The sequence below is a fragment of the Lepidochelys kempii genome, chromosome 6 (assembly GCF_965140285.1).
Source record: "Lepidochelys kempii isolate rLepKem1 chromosome 6, rLepKem1.hap1, whole genome shotgun sequence".
Lineage (NCBI taxonomy): Eukaryota > Metazoa > Chordata > Testudines > Cheloniidae > Lepidochelys > Lepidochelys kempii.
The window spans coordinates 21446469-21468269 of record NC_136385.1 but is presented as its reverse complement, the minus strand read 5'-3'; the positions used below and the strand labels follow the sequence as shown (position 1 = coordinate 21468269).

Sequence of the window (21801 nt, the reverse complement as noted above, 5' to 3'; positions counted from 1 at the left end):
AGTACACCTAGTACAAGATAGGAAGCAGAGGCACTCTTTAAAGGAAATAGAAACATACTTAGTGAGAAGACACTGTACCTTACAATATCACTATTATGATGTGCCTTCCATCACTGACTGAAGCCAGTTGCATTTTGTTGAAGACCAAATGGAACTTCGATTAGTTGTACGTACTTCATTAGTCATCTTCATTAAAGTGCTGAATATAATGATAGTGGGAGTAATTAAATGGCAAAAACTCTGTTAATGGGGATTTAAGGTTGCTCAGTGATAGCCTGTGTTCCAGAATGTTAGCCTTAGGTTTTGTCTACTCCAGAGTTTGTCAGCATAACTTACTTTGCTTGGGTGTGAATAAACCACCCCCCTGAGCGACCTAAATTACATCGACATAAGCACTCGTGCAATATGTCGGCAGGAGAGCTTCTCCCAACAACATAGCTTCGGCTGTTCGTGGAGGTAATTTTATTTTTGCTTCTTCACCAGATGTCTTGCAGCGGCACAGCTGCACTGGTACAACGGTGCTGCCGCAGTGCTGTACATGTGGACATGTCCTTAGTGGGTTTCAGACTTCAGAGTTGCAGGCTCAGAGGGTTGTTAAGTGACCCGTTCATCTCAATGAGATGTTCTCAACTGAAAGGGAATATTCATGGGAGATTAATACAATCTGAAACACTAGCTCTGAGATGTGTGAACTGCTCCATTCATGTCAGTGGGTGTTCCCAACCTACACCCCCCGGTTGGAGAATTTCTCATGTGTTGGTCTTAGCTCCTCATCCCCGTGTCAACAGTATGTTCTTGGTGCATGCTCAGGGCATGCCTGTTCTTAGCTTCCTAGCCAGATGGGGGCAGGACTTCCCCAGATTCTGGCTCAGATTGGGGTGGGGGAAGAGGAATGGGGGTGAGAACCCCATTGGTGGGCAGGAGCCTCCAGATTCTGCCACACACATGGAGGCACAGGGGCTCAGACATTACCAGAACAGACCTGAATCCCAGCTCACGGTGGGCAGGGCTCAAACCCCCAGAAGATCAAGCACCCCAAACCTGGCTCACTTGAGGGGGCCAGGGAAGGAGGGGTCCCCAGAGTGTGGTGAACAAACATGCCGCTGCCCCATTCTCCTGTCCCCGTCTTCCTGTCACTCCCATGTTTCCTTTCCCAGTGTCTCACCTATCTTCTCCTTGCTCCCTGTTCCCATCTATTCCCCACCCCCTAATCACTTCCCTTCCTGGTGAGCATTAGCTTGTGTGGTTTCTTTTCAGAAACTAACTTCAGCACCTCCTGAATGATCTGTTGTGCTCAGATTACATCCCCCCCAAAATAAAATTTCCCTTTTGATAGAGGCAGATTGGAACAATGTACCTGCTTTGTTTTGGGTCGGTGTTCAGATTTTATGACCGTAACACATTGCCAGAGCCACCCAGATATTAGTTGTAGAGGCCGTTTTCCAGACAGTTAGTGTCACGCTGCACATGCTCAGTATAATACACAAGGCACACGAATAGGTGTGCAAGCCTTCTCATGTACATAACCAGAGAAACAATGTTTTTTGTCATGTTTTAATTTGATTTCCCCCAAAGGGTTGGTGGGTGTCATGCACTCTTTTGGGGGTAACCCTCAAACATTGAACACCCTCATGCGATGATCTAAGCCCTGGCTTGATCTCTATCTATGAGCAAAACTAGGTTGCCAGAATGTGTCAATTTCAAGTAAAGCTGTTTTCTTCCGAGTGTTCTATCTTGGGAACCCCTTTGATCAGATGGCCCCAAATTTGGATCATTAACAGAACCCTACAGCCCCACTAGACTTACCAAATGTCAAGGCAATCCCAGTAACCATGTAGATTTTAGAGCAGTTAGAAAAGGAACCTTTAAACAGAAAGCTGGTCTTAACCTTAACTAGAGTAGAGCTGTCAATCTACTTCTGTGATTAATAAGAAAATGAAAATAGGACATAGCAGGGTGTGTTACATTTTGTTATGGATGCATTGTCTCTTTTCCATGACCCCAATTCTAAATTAATATATTTTGACAAGTCTTTGGAAGTTCATGTTCTTGCCTTTACCCCGAAACTTGATTGTAGTGATTATTATAAGAGTGCATTGGTTTCTTATACACTTACCATCCTCCTTTTGACTTCTTAGGACTGATCAACAAACCCTTTTAGGAGAGGCAGCTGTTAATGGCCCTGTATGATATGTGTCGTCTGCTGCTGTTGGCTGAAGAACACGAACTGATATCCAGGGGTTTTAGTGTTTCTCAAGGATTTCATCGAGAGCCTGTCAAAGCCAGTCACTGCTGCACTAATTTCGCAAGGGATCAGGACCAGCAACATTTATATTCTAGATTTTAAGACATTGTACAGAAATTCATAAGTGTAAAAAAATATTGCACATGGAGAAATACCAATACTTTTTGCGTATGTTTATATTGTATTGTTCTAAATAATGGGTGGCCTGTGAAATAAGATCTTGCCACCCGGGTAATGATGATAGTGATACTATAGTTAAAATGGCTGTAAGAATAGTTTTATAAAAAAGTGAATACACAAATCTAATGTATTTGAGACATAACTATTTGACAATTAGTGTGACCAAAGTATTTAGCAGTTTTCATACATTTTTTCACCTTGTAAAAATAAAATAAAATTCATGTTTCTTCCAGGTTGGCGAAGAATTGTAGAACTGAAATGCCCTATAAATGTTATTTTGGTTGTTTTAGCTTACAAAAGTGATTTAAATAAGAATTTTTGGTGTTCAGCATTTTACAACAGGTTTTTAATTGGTAATTGTTTTCTGTATTGTTTAAATCAGATCAAAAATGTAAGTCTATTGGTAGAGATTTTAAGTATTTATTACTACAACTTAGGTGACAAATTGATGTTACTGTAAAGCCATATGTTCTGTTAGTCTTGTTTGCTTGAAACAATACCTTACAGGTGAAACACTAGAATATTTGAAGTGCACATGGCTTGTTGTGTTTTTTAAAGTGATTCACCTACCTTTGAACCCATTCACCAAGATTTACTTTAATACCAAGCATTATACAATTGAACATTTTAGAACAATCTGCATATTTAAAACACCATAATCCTGTTAGACAAATCAACTAAGTGAAATGCCTGTGCTGCTAATGTAATTACAGTACGTGCATTTTAAAAATACAGTATTTTTAAAGTACAAATCAAAATTTGGCACCTGAGCATGTTAATTGTTACTTTCACTGTATTGATCTGTGTGAGGCTTTCGTTTGTAAGTTCTAAACCATTTTTTTCACAGCTGGTTTGTATATATATATAGTGATTATGGAAACTAATTCTGCGTAATTTATAATTTTCTATGTCAGTATGAAATTCCAACCGCCTTCTCAAACAAACAGAAGCAATATACTGTATATTGCCACATTGTCTGGTGAAAGGATTAAAGTACTTCACCTCTTGCACTTTTAGATGCAAATCCATTTTTGTTTCTGTAATAGGAAGTTAGTCATTTATTTTTACATTGTTTGTTTTCCTGACCAGTATTTAAAGCCAAAAGGATACTCTAAACAATGGCCAATGATTTATTTTAGAAAGTGTCCCAAGCAACGTGCCTAAACATTACATTGCATACAGAAATAAAAAAAACAAATGTATAATGGTATTTCTTTTAATTCTTCCTGTCTTGCATTTCATACAATATAACGCCAGAATATCTCCAGAGAGATTCCAAGTGGTAAACCCCCAAGAAATTACTTGATCCATCTGGTGAAAACGGAGGCAAATAATAATTTTCAGGGTAAAAAAGAACCACTGGTGTTACTTGGTGGTGCATAAATGATGCAGGAACCCACTCACTTTAATAAATAAAAGTGTCCCTTTCTATAAAATGGAATATTCCTACTTTTGTCTTACTTCCAAGTGAGCACTCCTGAATATATTTCAAATGTTGGTTTCAGAGTATTTTTAATGCACTACTGCTAACTTTATCTGCTATCTGGAGGATGTTCTATGTTTTTTTGTGATTGTTACTGAACCAGTTCTCAGTACCAAAAACACCAACTTTGGCTCCACATGTCTGGGTTCCAGGCATGGTCCTTGGGGGAAGTAACACTGCTTGCTTGTTTCCTCTGGTGACCTCCTGTTCCCTAACAAGCAAGGAGATACCTGCTGAAGAGTTTTGCAGTAAGGTGGGGGTGTTTACAGGGATTACGAAGATCTGATGAGGTTTGAAGCATTTCTATGTTGCGTTCAAATTTCAAAAGGTGATGGTTCTAATTTTCTGTTGTATATTACCTACACCAGAAATGCTGAATCATGGAATGGAATGAAATGGAAGTTATAGAAAATAACTGAATTTATAATACCCAGATTATGCTAAGTTTCCAGAAATATTTTTCTTGTTCCCTCCCTCCCTCTTGTATTAGGAGATAGTGAGGTTTAAAGGTATAGTTGGACAATCCCAGTGCCCATTTGTAATATTTGAATCTGCTCCATCTTAATCATCCTATATGTACTGATTGAGATTTTAACTTTTTATGGTAAAAATTTGTAAATATGCCCCTTTTCCATTTTTTTCTGCATCACCTGTATTGAGAGTTTAGTTCTTAGCGGCAAACTTTTCTTTCATCTATCTCTCAGTTTCAGTGGAGTATTGTCCAACAGTGCTGCTTTTATGAGAGAGTGCCAAAGGTTCAACACTTGGTAGTGTACACCACTGTGAAGGACAGTAGTGATGTTGAGTTTAATTAAAGGATGACTCAGCCAAACTGTGGTCTTTCTCTGGTATAAGGTATTTACTCTATAACAGCAAATTTCCTTACTTGTCTCTTTCTGAAATCCAGATGCATGTTCAGAGCTTCAACTCAGAGTTTTCTAGCAATGAGGACAAGCCCATCCTCTTGGCAGGCTGCAGCCTTCCAAAACTCAGTGTATAGACATGAGCTGTATAATTAATTTTCATAGTAACAGCCGTGTTAGTCTGTATTCGCAAAAAGAAAAGGAGTACTTGTGGCACCTTAGAGACTAACCAATTTATTAGAGCATACGCTTTCGTGAGCTACAGCTCACTTCCTCAGATGCATCTGAGGAAGTGAGCTGTAGCTCACGAAAGCTTATGCTCTAATAAATTGGTTAGTCTCTAAGGTGCCACAAGTACTCCTTTTCTTTTTATAATTAATTTTGTATAACAACTATAGGGCTAGGAGTTTTAAGCTCACATAGATACCTGGAATCATACTGTATTTCTGATTACTGGTCCGGGACTACTATTTGAAAGCTTCCTGGTCCAATTAAGTGTTCTTAGCCTTGGTTGCAGGATCAAGCCTCAGGCCCTTGCTTCAGTAGAACTAAATTGCATGCTAAAGTACCTTGCTGAATTAGGGTCTTAAAGATCAGATCATTCAGATTCTCTCTCTGAAGGTAGGAGGTAGTTATAGGTGGAAATTGCTGGAAAAGTACCCCATTGCATTCCTACCCTAGAACATTGTCTTCTGGTCAGTGCAGAGCAGCAAGGGCGTACCTTTTTTTACCTGCATAATTTATTCTGCGCTTTTTTTATTACAAATATTAAATTTCCTGTCATTTTCTTTCCATTTTTCTCCTTGTTCTCCACTGAGTTATACATATAGAAAGAAGGAAGTGCCTCTTTTATTACCTGGTCAGAGTATCTCTTGGAGCCCTTTCAGATATAGAGGTTAAAACCGGGGTATCTCTAAATCCTCCCTAGTGGATCTTCAGAAGTGTTCAGAGCAGTCTCAGCACAGTTAAAACCAGTGCAGCCCATCCTTCAGTATGTATGATGATGGGCCAGTATAAGAGGAGGGTAAGCAAAGCCATGCAGCTCTCTTCTGCCCTCACAGAATTGTGGCCTCTGCAAACGGATTGATTGAGACCGAACAGCCCCAGTCGTAATGGCTTACACTTTCTTTCCTCGGGCTGCTCCCAGTGTGGCTACACCAGGGGCCTCTTCTCTGACACATTTCTCATCATCTCTCCTGTAACCCCCCCCCCTTATTTGCCCCAGAGACCCTACCTCATCCCATCCCCTCTCTCACTCACACACATCCCCCTCCCTTACTCTTCTGACTCTCCCCTCAGATACAAGCATTCTTTAGTCTCTCCTGTCTTTAAAAAAAAACAACCAAAATTTCATTTGCTTCTCACACTAGTGCCAACCATATTCTTCTTTTTGAAATCTTGTCCTTAGTGATGCTATCCTCCCCTGGTTCTCCTTCTACTATCTCTCTAGTTTCAGAGTAACAGTTGTGTTAGTCTGTTTTCGCAAAAAGAAAAGGAGGACTTGTGGCACCTTAGAGACTAACATTTGAGCATAAGCTTTCGTGAGCTACAGCTCACTTCATCTCTTGTTAGTCTCTAAGGTGCCACAAGTCCTCCTTTTCTTTTTATCTCTCTAGTCACATCATTTTGTCCTTGGGAGGTTCCTCTTCATGACCCCTCCAACTTCCCAGGACAATTGCACAGTATTCTGTTTGGTCCCCTTCTCTGTTCCCTCTACATCTTATCTCAGGGGTAGTCTCCTCTGGAAACACAAATTCAGCTACCATTTCTGCCTTGTCATAACGCAAATTTACATGTTTAATGGCTAATACAAGTTTAACTAACTTTTTTTATTGTCACATAAGTATGTAGCTTTTGAAATTTTGCTTTCATTGTTCTCCTATTGAGTGAAAGTGTCCTGTAACAACTAGGGAAGGACTTTCAGTGGGTCTGTGTAACCTCCATTGCTACAGAAACGGCTTCTTGATGGTAAAAGGATTGTTTTTTATTACTAACTGCCACTAAGTCATGGTATGGGTTTGGGTGACTGTAGATAAGTGCTTTGTGCAAATGAGGTGCAGTGCTCAAACTTGTTTCATAAGAATTTTAATAACACTGTCAGTTTACTTATGTATTGTAAAGACAAACATGAAACAAACATTTTAATTGATAGCTTTGAAAGGTTTACTAAAAAGTACAAATACTGTTTTGTAAACTCTGTACTGCTAATGCTACTCTCTATTCTAAGGGAAATTCAGTTCTGTAATGAAACTTGTGTAGAACAACACTAACGGAGATAAACCTGAACAAACTAGATTTCACAATAAAAGTGGAAATCAATTATACAAAAAAAAAATGCCGTTAGGGTATGTGGGTATAGTAGACTCTCTAACCTCGTCTCCTTCAAAGACTTCCTCCTGGATTTCTTGTGTAGTAGCTGATGGTGCTGGAGCACTTTAACCCTTCATAAGACTGACACACCAATGGATTGTCCTTGAGCTGCCAAAGACGTATCCTGTTTGAAGAGGAAACATTTTTAAAAATACATTTCACATGAGTTGAATTTAATTGATATGAATTATTACATTTCCATACTTTGAAACAAAAATATGGTGGTTTGGATGTCTTCCTCCGCTTCCCCCCTCCTCCCCCCCCCCCCCCCAAAAAAAAAGTGCAGTCCGACAAGTTGAAAGACTGCAAAACCAATACCATCCCACACTTACCACAGATCAATTCCTCACATTTCTACATCCAAGCCTCCAGGAAACCATGTATCATCTGCCACACCCACACCAAAAAAATTGAGAAAAGGTGTGTGTTGAACCATGTTTGGAAGGTCATCAAACAATGCAATTCTTCAGTCTCATTTATTTATGAGGAATGATACTCAGTTGTCATAGCCTGAGGTGAAGAACCCAGCAAATTGAAGAAATAAGTGTTTTTTCAGGAACATGAGAGATTCTGATGCCCTTTAAATGACGAGCTATGGCACTGATATTCATGTGCCAGGGAACGGGGTGAGGCGCACCATCCGTTGTGATAGGCGTATGTTGGACTCATGAATCTTGAAAGACACTCCAGGATGGCTGTAGGGGTACATTCTTAGCCAATATCTCTTGTGACCTACATCACATTCAGAAGCTGGCACATCTTCTGTCATAAGTTATGTTGGTGCTGCTGGCAGCTGCTGCTTTATGAAGTACTAGAGTTAGAGTGTAAGGCTCACTGTCATAAATATCTTTTTCCTCCTTTTTTAAGGAGGTTCCTGTCATGAGCCAAGCACTGCAAGAATGGGGTAGAATAAGGACACCCTGAAGGTCTGCATGGGTAAGAGACTGACACTACCAGAATCATAAAGGCACTTTGGAACAATTAGGATCATCAGGAACAATTGGAAGAGAAGGGTTGATTTCACCAATAGCCTTAATATGTAGCTTCTTATTTGTTGTGGCTGTTGACAGCAGTGCTATTATCAAAATATGATAAACTGAGGGACAGAAGTGGAAAATTTGCAGGCTTGGCATTTGGACAGCTATCTGAGGTTATAATTGGACTTTATATTAAAATATAGTTTATTCCTATTTTTAAATAAAAACCTCAGGTTATTTTGTGGGGGGAAGAAATAGTATGTTTAAATAAGCACAATACCACATGTTGGAGTTCATAACAGAGAAAGTATGTGCCATTCTATTACTTTTAAGATTCAACTAAAGGACTATTAAAAGGTTCGGTGCAGGTATAATTCAAATTTTTTACTACAGAATTAGTGTTACTTCTCTTAATCTGTCCATATATACAATGGCAGATGAAGACAACTTGGACACTGGTTAAAAAAATCTCTACATCTGGAATGTCTGGAGCTGGGGAATTCCTACTAGAGGACCTTCAGTTTGGATATTTACTGACAGAGCTAGAGCTTACTGACTCTTAGGGCATGATGCAAAGCACATCCATTTTCTCAGCCTTTTGCCTGGATGAAGGGATGGAGAAATGTGACTATTACATATATCGTTAAAGAGGGCAACAATCTTTTTGTTTTCTTGGTCACTATGTTATCTTATTCCTCTACATTCACTCAAATATTTGTGATGACCGCTTTTAGAAATGTAAAAATGAGTATAAACTCCTTACAATGAACATTCTTGTCTTTTGTCTTGTACAGTATTTTTAAGGTTAAATTGAAGGTGCTCACTTACACAGATTTATATTTGGTACGTTTTAAACTTACAGCAACTGAGTGTAGTGAATGCCAACTGCTACCATCTGTTTTCACGATATTTCCAAGGGTAGGTGTACGTGCAAAAAGAAAATATTGTATTAGCTATATTATATAAACAATCTAACCAAATTCAATTGTTGTAAAATGGAGGGGGGTTATAGAGGGCAGTGTGCCCCATATGTCCCTTGCTGGCAACAGATGGGAGGGGAGGATACATAGTTATGAGTCTATACCAAGGGGCTAGCCTACACCTGGGCATGAGTCCCTTGTGATTGTCATCTTCATGTTTTCCATGTGTGGTTTGTATAGTTTGTTTTTCACTTCCTGCCAAAACCCGCAACATCGTGCACTGGTCTCTGATGTGTCACTTCAGTACAGAGACAAGCAAGAGAATGAATAAGGGCTCATCCCCCATTGAGAGGTTATACAAGCTGGGAGTAGAACACAGATCTCTAATATAGCAGACAAGTCTAGACCACTTAACCACACTGTCTGACAATTTTTTTGTCCTTGGTTAGACTTTCTAAAATGGGGCTACTCCTACACATGTAACCCACTATTTGTGTATTACACTTCCTGTTCTGTTAGCTACTTCCCAGAGCAGAACCCTGCTGATGACACATTATGGAGGGAGGGGTTTGTTACAGATGCACATAGTAGAATTTGTGTGGTTCTTTTTAAAAACCTAGAACATTACCATGTTAAAAAGAGTACAATTAAGATTGAAAAGTCATTCTCTCAAAAGTTAAGAATTGCCAGAATGCCTCTTCATAGATGGCAGAAATGGAAGGGTGGCTAGGAGGCAGATGCATAGATTAATGCCAGAAGGGACCATTAGGTCATCAGTCTGTCCCCCTGTTCAAAGCAGGCCATAGAATTTCACTGAGTAAGTCTACACTACATTGTACCTCAGTGTACATTGCACTGTAGTGCATTTGGTGAAGACACGCTATGCCAATGTGAGAGCACTCTCCTGTTGGCATAATTATTCCACCTTGGTGAGATGCGTCACTTGGGGTTGGGGGGGAGGAGAAAGAGGCTTTTTCACACCCCTGAATGACATAAGTTAGATCGACTTAAGCGTAACGTCAACCTGCCCTCAGTTACCTCTGTGTTCAGATCAATAACTTGTGTTTGACTGAAGCAGGTGGGGAAAGAGGGAGTTATAATTAGTTACTTAATTTTAATAGTTTTTCCATCTAGATGCCTCTTGAAAATGCTTAGTTTTGGTATATCACCAGTAGTATTCTACTTCCAATTCCTAATGTTGCTACAACTATTATAGATAATTAAGTGCTGAATACCATGCAGTTTTACATATTTTTTTAAAGAATTACGTGAATGTGAGACACACTCTTCCTCACCCTGTCTCCGAGCAGATGAATGGTAGTGACACACACTACTGCATCTTCTACTACTCTTCATACTGGTAGTAGTTCGTACAATGAGCAGTTTTGTTACTGCAGCAGTGCCTTGTACCTAAAATATTGCCAGAACCAAAACTTAGCATAGGAAACCACACCACTACAATCTCCTTACAAAACCAATTCAATGCACCTCACTTCTGTCTTGCAGCAAGCTGTCCTCATCCTTTCTGTAGTACATACCGCTTATTGTACTGCATTTTGTCAAATTATATGTTGGCCTTCACATGTGTGAGGCATAAAGAGCTAGATTCAGACTACCTGATTCATTTTTGCTAGTGACCCAATCAATGTTTGAAACCATCTGAAATTCACCCCTTCTTCTATCCAGAAAGAACGCTTTGTATCAGATCTCATTTTAAACCATAAATTATAATATAACCATTAAACCTTTAAATATCTCATGCACACAGACTCATCAAAAGTATAGTTAACTCTTAAACACTGATTGCTCCAGCAGCTTCAAACCCAGAGCTAAACAGTTAAGCTTGTACATTTCATGTAAATCAACAGGTATCTAAAGTTCCTCAGGATTTCTTCCCTGGCCTTAGCTCAGCATGCCTGCTGAGCTCCTAAATTCTGCAAATTTTTCTTGGTTTCACTGCATCCTGCAGCCCTCCTGGGCGTACAGTTTTCTTGCCTGAGTCACCTGCCACCTACTTCATAGCTCTTCTAGGTTTTATACCTCAATTCTTCCTCCTAGGTTCATGGAGACTTTAAAGGCTGTAGGAGCTGTTTGTTGACTCACTAAGGTCTGCCTATAGGTCCTGTGGACATTAAAAGTCCAGAAGGAGCAGGAATCAAGGCATGGCGTGTGGGGAAGAAAGGGAGGCTGGGGAGTAGTGGGAAGCTAACTTGGAAAGATTTCCTGTCTGGGGAGCCAAGCATCCAGTGTTATGCAGAGCTCTTCAGTGCCACAATGTTCCTTGGGTTTCAATGCCCTGCAAAGTGTTTTGGCTCACATGCCCCCCTCTAAAGATTTTGGGTTCTACAGTGTGTCCTACTGTGTATGCAATCAGCAATTTTAAAAAATCCCATACAAAAACTTCCTCAAAGTGAAGTTAAGGTTGAGAGCACATCCCAAAGAAATATGATCCACACAATTAAATTGACAAAAAGCCCAAAACAAGAACAAGATTTTAAAATCTTCAAAGTAAGAAGGCGGCAATTTTATATGTAGTCATGACCAGATTTTATATCGCAATCTATTTTACAAAACAAAAAATGTTAAATATTCAAATGAGAAGAAAACATAAACCACTGGTGTTAAACGTTATGATGGTTAAAAACACAGCAAAAGAATTAATCAGAATGAACAAACAATCCTAGACCATTGTATAGTAGTCACTTTAGAAACAGAAATTATTTTTCAAAATTGATACTTGTGACATCTAAATATTAGCATTTAAAGGCAAGTATTTAAAAATATATATGTTGTATAGTTTAAAATATTTTTATAAAAATATAAAATATATTAATTATACAGTTTTATAAACTTAAAATATTTTCTAAGTGAATTTTTAAATTAAACTTTAATGTAACTTGATGGATGCATCTTTATATTCATAATTGTGTAGTGTAGCACTTCAAAAAAGAAAAAAATCCAGTGGGATCCCAGTGCAACACTTACATTGTGCTCAAATACAACCAATTATATCACAGACTACATCATAGCTGATTAACAATTTATAAAAAGCACAATCTTCACGTACATAATCAATTACACTTATAAACAAGCACCCAGCCAAAACTACTTTAACTACTGCCCCCTGTAGTCATGCAAGAGTAATATATGAAAAGCCAAACAATTTTCTTCCTTTGCAGCAACAAGTTTGAAATTATCAGTGATCAAACAAACTGGAATATTTTACTCTTGGTGGTTCTGATATTCTTCAAATTCTAGCCTTGCGAAAAGACAAACTTTAATTAAAGTGGAAAAAGCTAATGTACTCAATGCTTTTTTTGCCTCTGTCTTCACTAACAAGGTCAGCTCCCAGACTGCTGCGCTGGGCATCACAAAATGGGGAAGAGATGGCCAGCCCTCTGTGGAGATAGAGGTGGTTAGGGACTATTTAGAAAAGCTGGACGTGCACAAGTCCATGGGGCCGGACGAGTTGCATCCGAGAGTGCTGAAGGAATTGGCGGCTGTGATTGCAGAGCCATTGGCCATTATCTTTGAAAACTCGTGGCGAACCGGGGAAGTCCCGGATGACTGGAAAAAGGCTAATGTAGTGCCAATCTTTAAAAAAGGGAAGGAGGATGATCCTGGGAACTACAGGCCAGTCAGCCTCACCTCAGTCCCTGGAAAAATCATGGAGCAGGTCCTCAAAGAATCAATCCTGAAGCACTTGCATGAGAGGAAAGTGATCAGGAACAGCCAGCATGGATTCACCAAGGAAAGGTCATGCCTGACTAATCTAATCGCCTTTTATGATGAGATTACTGGTTCTGTGGATGAAGGGAAAGCACTGGATGTACTGTTTCTTGACTTTAGCAAAGCTTTTGACACGGTCTCCCACAGTATTCTTGTCAGCAAGTTAAGGAAGTATGGGCTGGATGAATGCACTATAAGGTGGGTAGAAAGCTGGCTAGATTGTCGGGCTCAATGGGTAGTGATCAATGGCTCCATGTCTAGTTGGCAGCCGGTATCAAGTGGAGTGCCCCAAGGGTCGGTCCTGGGGCCGGTTTTGTTCAATATCTTCATAAATGATCTGGAGGATGGTGTGGATTGCGCACTCAGCAAATTTGCGGATGATACTAAACTGGGAGGAGTGGTAGATACGCTGGAGGGGAGGGATAGGATACAGAAGGACCTAGACAAATTGGAGGATTGGGCCAAAAGAAATCTGATGAGGTTCAATAAGGATAAGTGCAGGGTCCTGCACTTAGGACGGAAGAACCCAATGCACAGCTACAGACTAGGGACCGAATGGCTAGGCAGCAGTTCTGCGGAAAAGGACCTAGGGGTCACAGTGGACGAGAAGCTGGATATGAGTCAGCAGTGTGCCCTTGTTGCCAAGAAGGCCAATGGCATTTTGGGATGTATAAGTAGGGGCATAGCCAGCAGATCGAGGGATGTGATCGTTCCCCTCTATTCGACATTGGTGAGGCCTCATCTGGAGTACTGTGTCCAGTTTTGGGCCCCACACTTCAAGAAGGATGTGGATAAATTGGAGAGAGTCCAGCGAAGGGCAACAAAAATGATTAGGGGTCTGGAACACATGAGTTATGAGGAGAGGCTGAGGGAGCTGGGATTGTTTAGCCTGCAGAAGAGAAGAATGAGGGGGGATTTGATAGCTGCTTTCAACTACCTGAAAGGGGGTTCCAAAGAGGATGGCTCTAGACTGTTCTCAATGGTAGCAGATGACAGAACGAGGAGTAATGGTCTCAAGTTGCAGTGGGGGAGGTTTAGATTGGATATTAGGAAAAACTTTTTCACTAAGAGGGTGGTGAAACACTGGAATGCGTTACCTAGGGAGGTGGTAGAATCTCCTTCCTTAGAGGTTTTTAAGGTCAGGCTTGACAAAGCCCTGGCTGGGATGATTTAACTGGGAATTGGTCCTGCTTCGAGCAGGGGGTTGGACTAGATGACCTTCTGGGGTCCCTTCCAACCCTGATATTCTATGATTCTAATGAATAAATAGCATGCTGAAAGCCATAATTAAAAGACAAAATTAAAGGTAACTTCAGCGATAGTATAGTATATCCCTTAGAACTCTTATTAAAAATAGAGATGTGATCATGAAAATCCTGAATTGTGTGAATCAGTGGTTTTTAAAACAAGGTTGTGGCTGTAGATAACGGGTAAAAATTAAAATTGTAAGGTAACAGTCTAGAGCCAGAGTTAATGACATTTTGGTGGACCATTTGCTGTGGATGATATATATGCATACTGAATGGGACCGATGAAGACCTGCACTAGCTGTATAGTGTGTTTGATATCACTCTGGATTTCATAGGGGTTTTTATGTTTGGGTTGGTTGTACCTGCCAGCTATCTTAACAGTTACAAAATGTAGTGTGTTTGTTTGGAATTTTACATATGACATCACAATTATTAAGTAAGTATGGTGGAGCAGGAGCATTAAAGTTAAAGAGTTAAAGTTTCATTAGTGTTTTCATTGTGGCATGGGCATTAGTTTCCCCAATTTTGTGTTTTGATTAGCCAGATTAATTTGATATAATTTTAGTTTGGAAATTACTCATATAAAAAGAGTTGGTCTCCAAACAAAAGCTAATCTGAATGTCTTGTATTGCCATAGCTAAGATCCTGATTAAATATCTATGCTTTACATTATGGTCTCTACTTGAAAGAAGGAGTATCTCCCATCATTTTCTAAGAATCTGAAAGCATCTTGTAACACTCGTGTTATTTTTGGTGCTCTGATTATTTTGTACAGGAGAGAGATTTCTGAGGGTGTTGTCATCCTTCAGTAAGCAAATGGTTTTTTTCCATATTGTAGACTTTTTGTAACAATAATTCTTCTTACCTGATGGCAAGTTTTAGGTAAAATACAGGGTGCAAAATAAGGTTGCAGTTGTTGACAATCTTGTACACTTCCATGTACAAGGATAACATCATCCATGGTTCCATCATAAATATCCCATTTGCTGTGGGTTGGTACATCCATCACATAAACATTAGGCAACTTTGTACACATCTTGTATGACCAATCCTGCAATTAGAAGCCATGTAAGATGTATTATTTTTTCCATAAATAAGAACATAACAAAAAGTCTTGTACTGTACATTTTTGAAACATTTGATTTGTCCAAAATAAATTATATTCCATAAAACAAAAATCAAAATATGTAATGTATTTTACCTATGTAGATATATATTTTGAGAAAGGAATCTTATCTGATCAGTTTGTGTGTCAGTGAAACCACGTAAGGAAGAGCTGGCAACAGTGACACAATTTTCCTGTGTTTCAGTTTGAAAGTTTTACTTTTTCTTTTACTCCACATCTGAAACTTGCAAAGTTGATCTGGAAGGAGCACGTAACTTTTACCTAGAGCTAAAAAGTTTGATTCTAGTCAGTCTTGCTGCAGGCGATCAGGCACAGAACCTCAAAGGTATTTAGTCTTCTAATTTCCATCTGGGCATCAGTGCTAGCTTTACCAGATGCAGTGGGACCAGGGTTATAAAAAAAAACGCACACAGCAGCATGCAGAGGAAGCTAGCCTCTCCATGCACTTTTTTTTTTTTTAATACAAGCAGATAGTGTACTGTTCCCAACATAGCAAAAATAGTCCCAACATGGCTGGATAAATTTTGAGAAGTTCACATTGCTACCTGAACTATCCAAATTTAGGGCTATTCCCCCCAACCTTCATTGTTCTTCATCCCTACATAGTCCAATCCTCCTCTTAGTCCAATCCCCTTCAAACAGAAAAGCCAGGAAATAGCCTCCCTTGGTAACTCCCCTTTCAAATCTATCTGGTGGTGTCTTTTTTGGAGGAAAGATCTACAGGCTTTTTAACCCCCTGAGGCTTCTGTGCAGGCATGTGCACTCACCCAAAAAACCGCCAACCTTCTGGCCGGATAGAGGAGAGGATAGTATACTACAGAGCAGGCTTATTCCATTCATTCTACAAACAGTACAGAAAAGTAGGAAATCATAATTTTCAAGAGTTTAATGCCAGAAGGAACCATTACAGAAGGTCAGATGAGATGATTTAATAACAGAGGCTAGTAATTTTCATTCAGAGCCCCCCTAGTATGCCCAAAGACTTCTAGTTAGACTAGAATATTTCAGTCCGCTGGAGATTAAATTGTGTCCGCAGGCAGAGAACAACACAGACACCAATCTGTCATCAATGCCAGAGGCTTGTGCAATGGCAGGGAACTGATTAGGCAGGATGAACCCAGCTACTCCCAGTGAACCAAATCACATGCTCTAGAATAATGGTACCTCCCTGCCTCAAGCTCTCAGCCAATCTGACTAAGGGAAATTCTGCCGCAGCCCCAAATCTAGCAATCAATATGACTCTGAGCATATGAAGGAGACACACCAGCCAGGCATCTAGAAAAAGGATTCTCTGTATCACCTCATAGTACAGGTCCACCCTTATCTGGTCTTCCATCTCCAGCTGTAGCCAATCTCTGATGTTTCAGAAGAAGGTGGAAAATAGCCTGCCCACCCTGACTCCCTGCTCTGCAATATAATTTCTTCCTGACCCCTGTAGGCAATAGCTGAAGCCCTGAAGAACGAGATTTTAATATATTAATGACCTTAATGCAGACCTGCAATCATTATGAGCATACTGAGGGCAATGCAGGCAAACCTATTCTCCCCATGGCCCACAAAGAACATGAATGAACAAGGGGATTTTCAGATTCACAGAGTCCAAAGCCAGACAGTAGATTATTTACCTGGTAAGCAAGGTTTTCCTTGAAAGTTTTGATAGTGATATCAAGAGCAAGTTTTAACCATATTTTATATTCCAAGGATGGGCATTCCAAAAACTTATCAAAAGCTTCGAACAAGTGTTCCATAGAAATAAAACACGTCTGAAATAAAACCGTAATAAAATTAATTTCTACAACAGCACATCTCTTCCCCTCCACTTTTTAAATGAAATTATATTTTTAATTAGTCAAACTAATTATTCAAACTATGCACTTTTTAAGGCAGGTTCCTGGTGATCTGTACCTGTCTTTAGAGCACTAGAATACTAGTAGTGCTATAAAACTAATGAATAATAAATTTACATAATTATAAGTTAATACAATCATGTATAATAATATGTTAATGCAATCCATTTGAATGAAAATCATGCTTTTCATTATTATATAGGGCATTACAGCAATGGATGCCTTACAAATGTATAATAATAACAAAGAGAGGAACCTTTTCAGATAAGAACTCTAAGACAGTTCCTGGTTTACTTTGATGGATGATGATGAGAAATTTCAGCAAAAAAGTGACACCACACCATTTTTATTGCTGTTAGCTATAGATGAGGTCATAAATGTTTTCAATTGCTTAGGTTTCAAAGACTTTTTAATGTTAAGCTTAAACTGAATGTCTTTGCAAAATTTAAAGTACTAGCCAGTGTTTGTATAGTGCCTAGAACAATTGTACTTTAGTGGCTAGAAGGGCTGGCTAAGGAATTCTACAACATTCATCAGATGAGACCTGGACTCCCTTTCCATGGCTGATAATTTGCCAAGGCTATAGTCAGCCTGATAGAGGAAGACTTATTGCTAAATGACCAACATACAGGAAGGCACACTCCTTTCTTACCAAGAACAATGAGGCTACCTCAGATGCTTTATGGGCTTCAGCAGCTCTTATCTTTCACTTGAGCAATCACAACCAAAATTTGCCTCTTTATCTGAAATAACCTTTCCAATCAAAAAATGGTACAGTCTGGAGGCACTGCAAGTATATATCACCGTGCTGTTTTATTTCACTCATTCAGTAGACAATATAAGAATTGGGAAATCATAACAATGTAAAAAGAAAAGGAGGACTTGTGGCACCTTAGAGACTAACACATTTATTTGAGCATAAGCTTTCATGAGCTACAGCTCACTTCATTGGATGAAGTAGCGCACGAAAGCTTACACTCAAATAAATGTGAGAGTCTCTAAGGTGCCACAAGTCCACCTTTTCTTTTTGCGGATACAGACTAACATGGCTGCTACTCTGAAACATAACAATGTAGTCTACCCTAGCAGTTATCTCAAAAGTGGACTTCATATCATTAATCCATCTCAAGAAGGCATACTCTGAATATACCACTAGTATCTGCACGTAGGAAATGGGTTCATTTTGACTACAATGGATACCACTTCCAATACAAGTCGATACTCTTTGACCTGGTGTCCATTTGGGGGTATTCACAAACTGTGTTAACGACTGCAGATTACCTCAGACAGGAAGGAACACAAAATCAACAATGCCAAAAGACCCCAGATAAAGCCTTAGATGTCCGTGATGGAAATTATAGTACCCTCCATAGAAACCATTCTGTGGACAAGATTTCACAGGGCCCTTTCTGAAACTTTCCCCTAACTTTGACCTATCCATGCCAGCAATTTTCACTATCACTTCATGTTGTATACTTAATCTGTATAGTGATTTAAGAATGGTTTAATAATTATACACATAACTTAAATGATCATATCAATTACTCTGCCATATGCAGCTTGGTTCACAGTACTGCAAGATGCTACATGTATGTATCTAAAGTTTTAAAAAGTTGTATTATTTGAGAAATAAAGCAGAGTTAAGGTTGTATGTACAAAATGCTGAATGCTTAATGGTTTAATTTTGACCTTCTCTTAATATATTAAATTTAATTTCCTAAGTTGTTTTGTAAGAAAAGAGAGAGAAAAAAAGAAAGTCCATTATGTGGAATTACTTGGCTAGACACTATGAGACTGCCTAATTCTACACACACCCCCCAAGGTCCATAGGAGGAGACCCCACCTCTCCTGTGTACATTAACAAGTCTGCAAGAGATCCCTTTTCAACACCACTGGCTCAGCGCTTCGGAAAATTGGGCCACTTTTGTTTAAGAGACTAATTTTAAGCAACCAGGTTTGAACATTTTGGCCTTTAATTCTTAAAGTTAGGGCCAAAATTTTCCAAGTTGGAAGTCAATGGGAGCTATGGGCTACTTTGGTCTAAATCATTTTATTATAAATAGCAATGTAAAAATGTCTGATTTATTAGATAGAAGAACATTCTGACACAGATAAAGCTTAAAGCCATATTCACTGACCTGAACAGCGGTTTCACAGGTAACGGTATATTCCATTTCTTGCTTAGTTAGGCAGTTCAACTCTCCTATTATTGCTCCACTGACCAGGTAATCAGTATATGGCATCCGTGTAGGATATCTGTGTTCATATACATCTTTATCAACTCCATAATAGGGACTGGAACCATAAAGCTGTTACATAATAAAAAAAAAAGAGACAAAAAAAACATAGCTCAAAATGAAAAAAGAAATACAACGAAACAAAAGGAAGTGAGAGGGGCCAGAAATTAAATATTAATTATAGCCTTTCACCAATAGTGAAATCCAAACATAAGTCAATATGACCGACACCTACATTGGTCCATAAATCCAGAAAAATATGACCTGCAAGGTCTGCTTAAATTTTTATGTTTCTCTGGAGTTATTAGAATGCAGATCAGCTTTTTAACACTGCAATTTGCAGAGGCATTCTCTAGGAGGCAATGCCCATTGGAGCACTCAGCTCCCCTCCAAGTGCTCAGAAAGTGAAGGTATAACCATGGGTGCAGTGCACCAACCTCCTTCCACTACCTCCGCAAAATCAGTTAATGTACTAGACTTCTAAGGAAGAAGAGAAAGTGGGTGGAGGAGTGTGGATGTTCAAAGCCCATCTCAAAGAACTCCAGTTACTGGTGAATAATCTCCATTACTTCTTCAAGTCGCCTCTGCACATTCCCACTCATAGAAGTTTAGCAAGAAGTACCCTCTCCTAGAAAGGTGAGATGAGGAATAATTAAACATTGATTCCAGAGAACATATGGAATATTTTCTCATGGGCTTGAAAGGAGTCCCTATTAATTGGGTGAGTACTAGAATATGATCTCAAATTGGAATCTGTTCACTGATGGAAGGTCAAGTATTGATGTGATCTTTCAAAATCCTTTTGACCACAGAGTGGCTAAATAGGCTTTTGCTCTACTGGAGTATGCTGGGCAGAAATTGCTGCCAGCTGTACTCTGACTGAAGAGACAGAGAAGCCTTGAGAGTTTAGGTATAATATATATTCAGTTGTGGATGGCGTAATATTGTCATCTGCTCAAGAGGAGAACCTTCTCCTTTTACGTGAATAACAGGAATAGGTGGATTGTCTCCGGGAGTTCAGGAGTATTGCTGCACACCTTTTGAACAGTCCAACTCTACTGAAGACAAGGTCTGAAGGGCCAGGCTGTGAGATGGAACAAATGTGAGTCTGGGTGCTGGATGTGACCTTTTTTTTTTTTTTGCATGAGGAGTTCTGAGTGATCAGGACAGTCACATAAGTTCCCTTTGACATTTGAAGTAGATCTGAGAACCATTGTTTCTAGGTTCATATGTAGGCTATTAATATTACTTATGATTTGGGCCTGTTGAATCTTTTTTAGGACTCTGGAATTTAGATGAACTGGGGGGGAAAGCATAAAGAAGTCTTTTTTACCCATTCAAGAAGAAATGTATTTGATATGGGTGTACTGTCCATCCCTGCCCTTGAGAAATACCTTTGGCATTTGGTGATGTGCTTCATGGCAAACATGTCTAGCTTTGGATGACCTTATGGGAAGAAAATCCAGTCTACTAATGCATTTCAGAGACTACTCATGTTGGTCTTACTGATTCCTGCTCAGTGGGTCTGGTAATATGTTGTCTTTGTTCTCTAGGTGAATAGCTATGGGATAGATTTTGTGAAGTTTGCAACATTCCCAGAGTTTCATGGCTTTCTTATATAATTGGCTTGAGTGGATATCCTCTGTTTGTTCAAATAAAACATTGGTGTCAGCACCTGCTCTACTCAGTATTTTAGGAGAAGAAAAACCTCAGTGGCCCATCTCACTAGTCTCAGTTCCAAAAAATTTACATGAAGCTTCTGTTCCCGGAAGTTCCAATGGCTATTAATCCCTGGCATCATGCTCCCCAGCCAAGGCTGGAAGTGTCTGAGGTTAACGTAGCAGATAGAGCTGGATGGTTTGAATGACATTTTCTTCTTTTTGTCCACCAGTAAAAGGCATGAGTATCTCTTTAGGCAGTAGAATCTCATGTGTATGCTGTCCACACTGAGTTTGTAATGGCTTGCCAACCAAAGTTGAAGTGGTCTAATTCTCAACATTGTAAATTGGGGTTACATAGGTTGTTGATGGTGTGAGTCCCATCAGACTGAGGAAGAATAGAACTTGCTGAGACAAGTATTCTCTTTTATTAGGAAAAACCTTTCCTTAAATATATTCTAGAACTACCCAAATAAGTTATATTTTGGGTGGAGGTGGAGTGCAACTTTTCTCAGCTGCTCAGTCCCCAGCTTTGGAACAGCCTACATGTTACTTCCATGGCCTCTGAGAGAGTTGCCATTAACAATACTCTTTTCAGGTGATTGTGTAAGTACAGATAGACATGGATGCCCTGCCTCCTTAGATGAGCTGCTTCTTCAGAGTGGCATTTTGCGTATCCAAGGTGCCATGGAAAAGCCTAATGAGAGAACTTTGTATTGGCAGTGATCTTGTCCAATCATTAATTGCAAATACTTTCTGTAGGAATATCTGATACCAAAATGAAAATAAGTATCCCTTAGCTCAAGTGCCCCAAACCAGCCATGAAAGGAAAGGTAAGGCACCACAGATGGTAGAGTGGTGATCATGCAGAAATTGAATTTTCTGAGATTCAGAACTGGACAAAGCCCTCTATTTT

At 39.5% G+C, this 21801-nt stretch overlaps 1 protein-coding gene across 15 annotated transcripts in view; it reads left to right on the top strand.

The window, feature by feature from the left end:
• PPP6R3 (protein phosphatase 6 regulatory subunit 3) overlaps positions 1-3630 on the top strand; it is a 138379-nt gene extending 134749 nt beyond the window's left edge. For all 15 annotated transcript variants that reach the window (XM_073347063.2, XM_073347074.2, XM_073347073.2 and 12 more), the window contains one exon: positions 2139-3630. In XM_073347063.2, coding sequence (XP_073203164.1) covers positions 2139-2190 — 52 coding nt within the window. In that variant the 3' untranslated portion in view covers positions 2191-3630. The remainder of the gene's footprint in view (positions 1-2138) is intronic.
• Positions 3631-21801: the final 18171 nt, after the last annotated feature.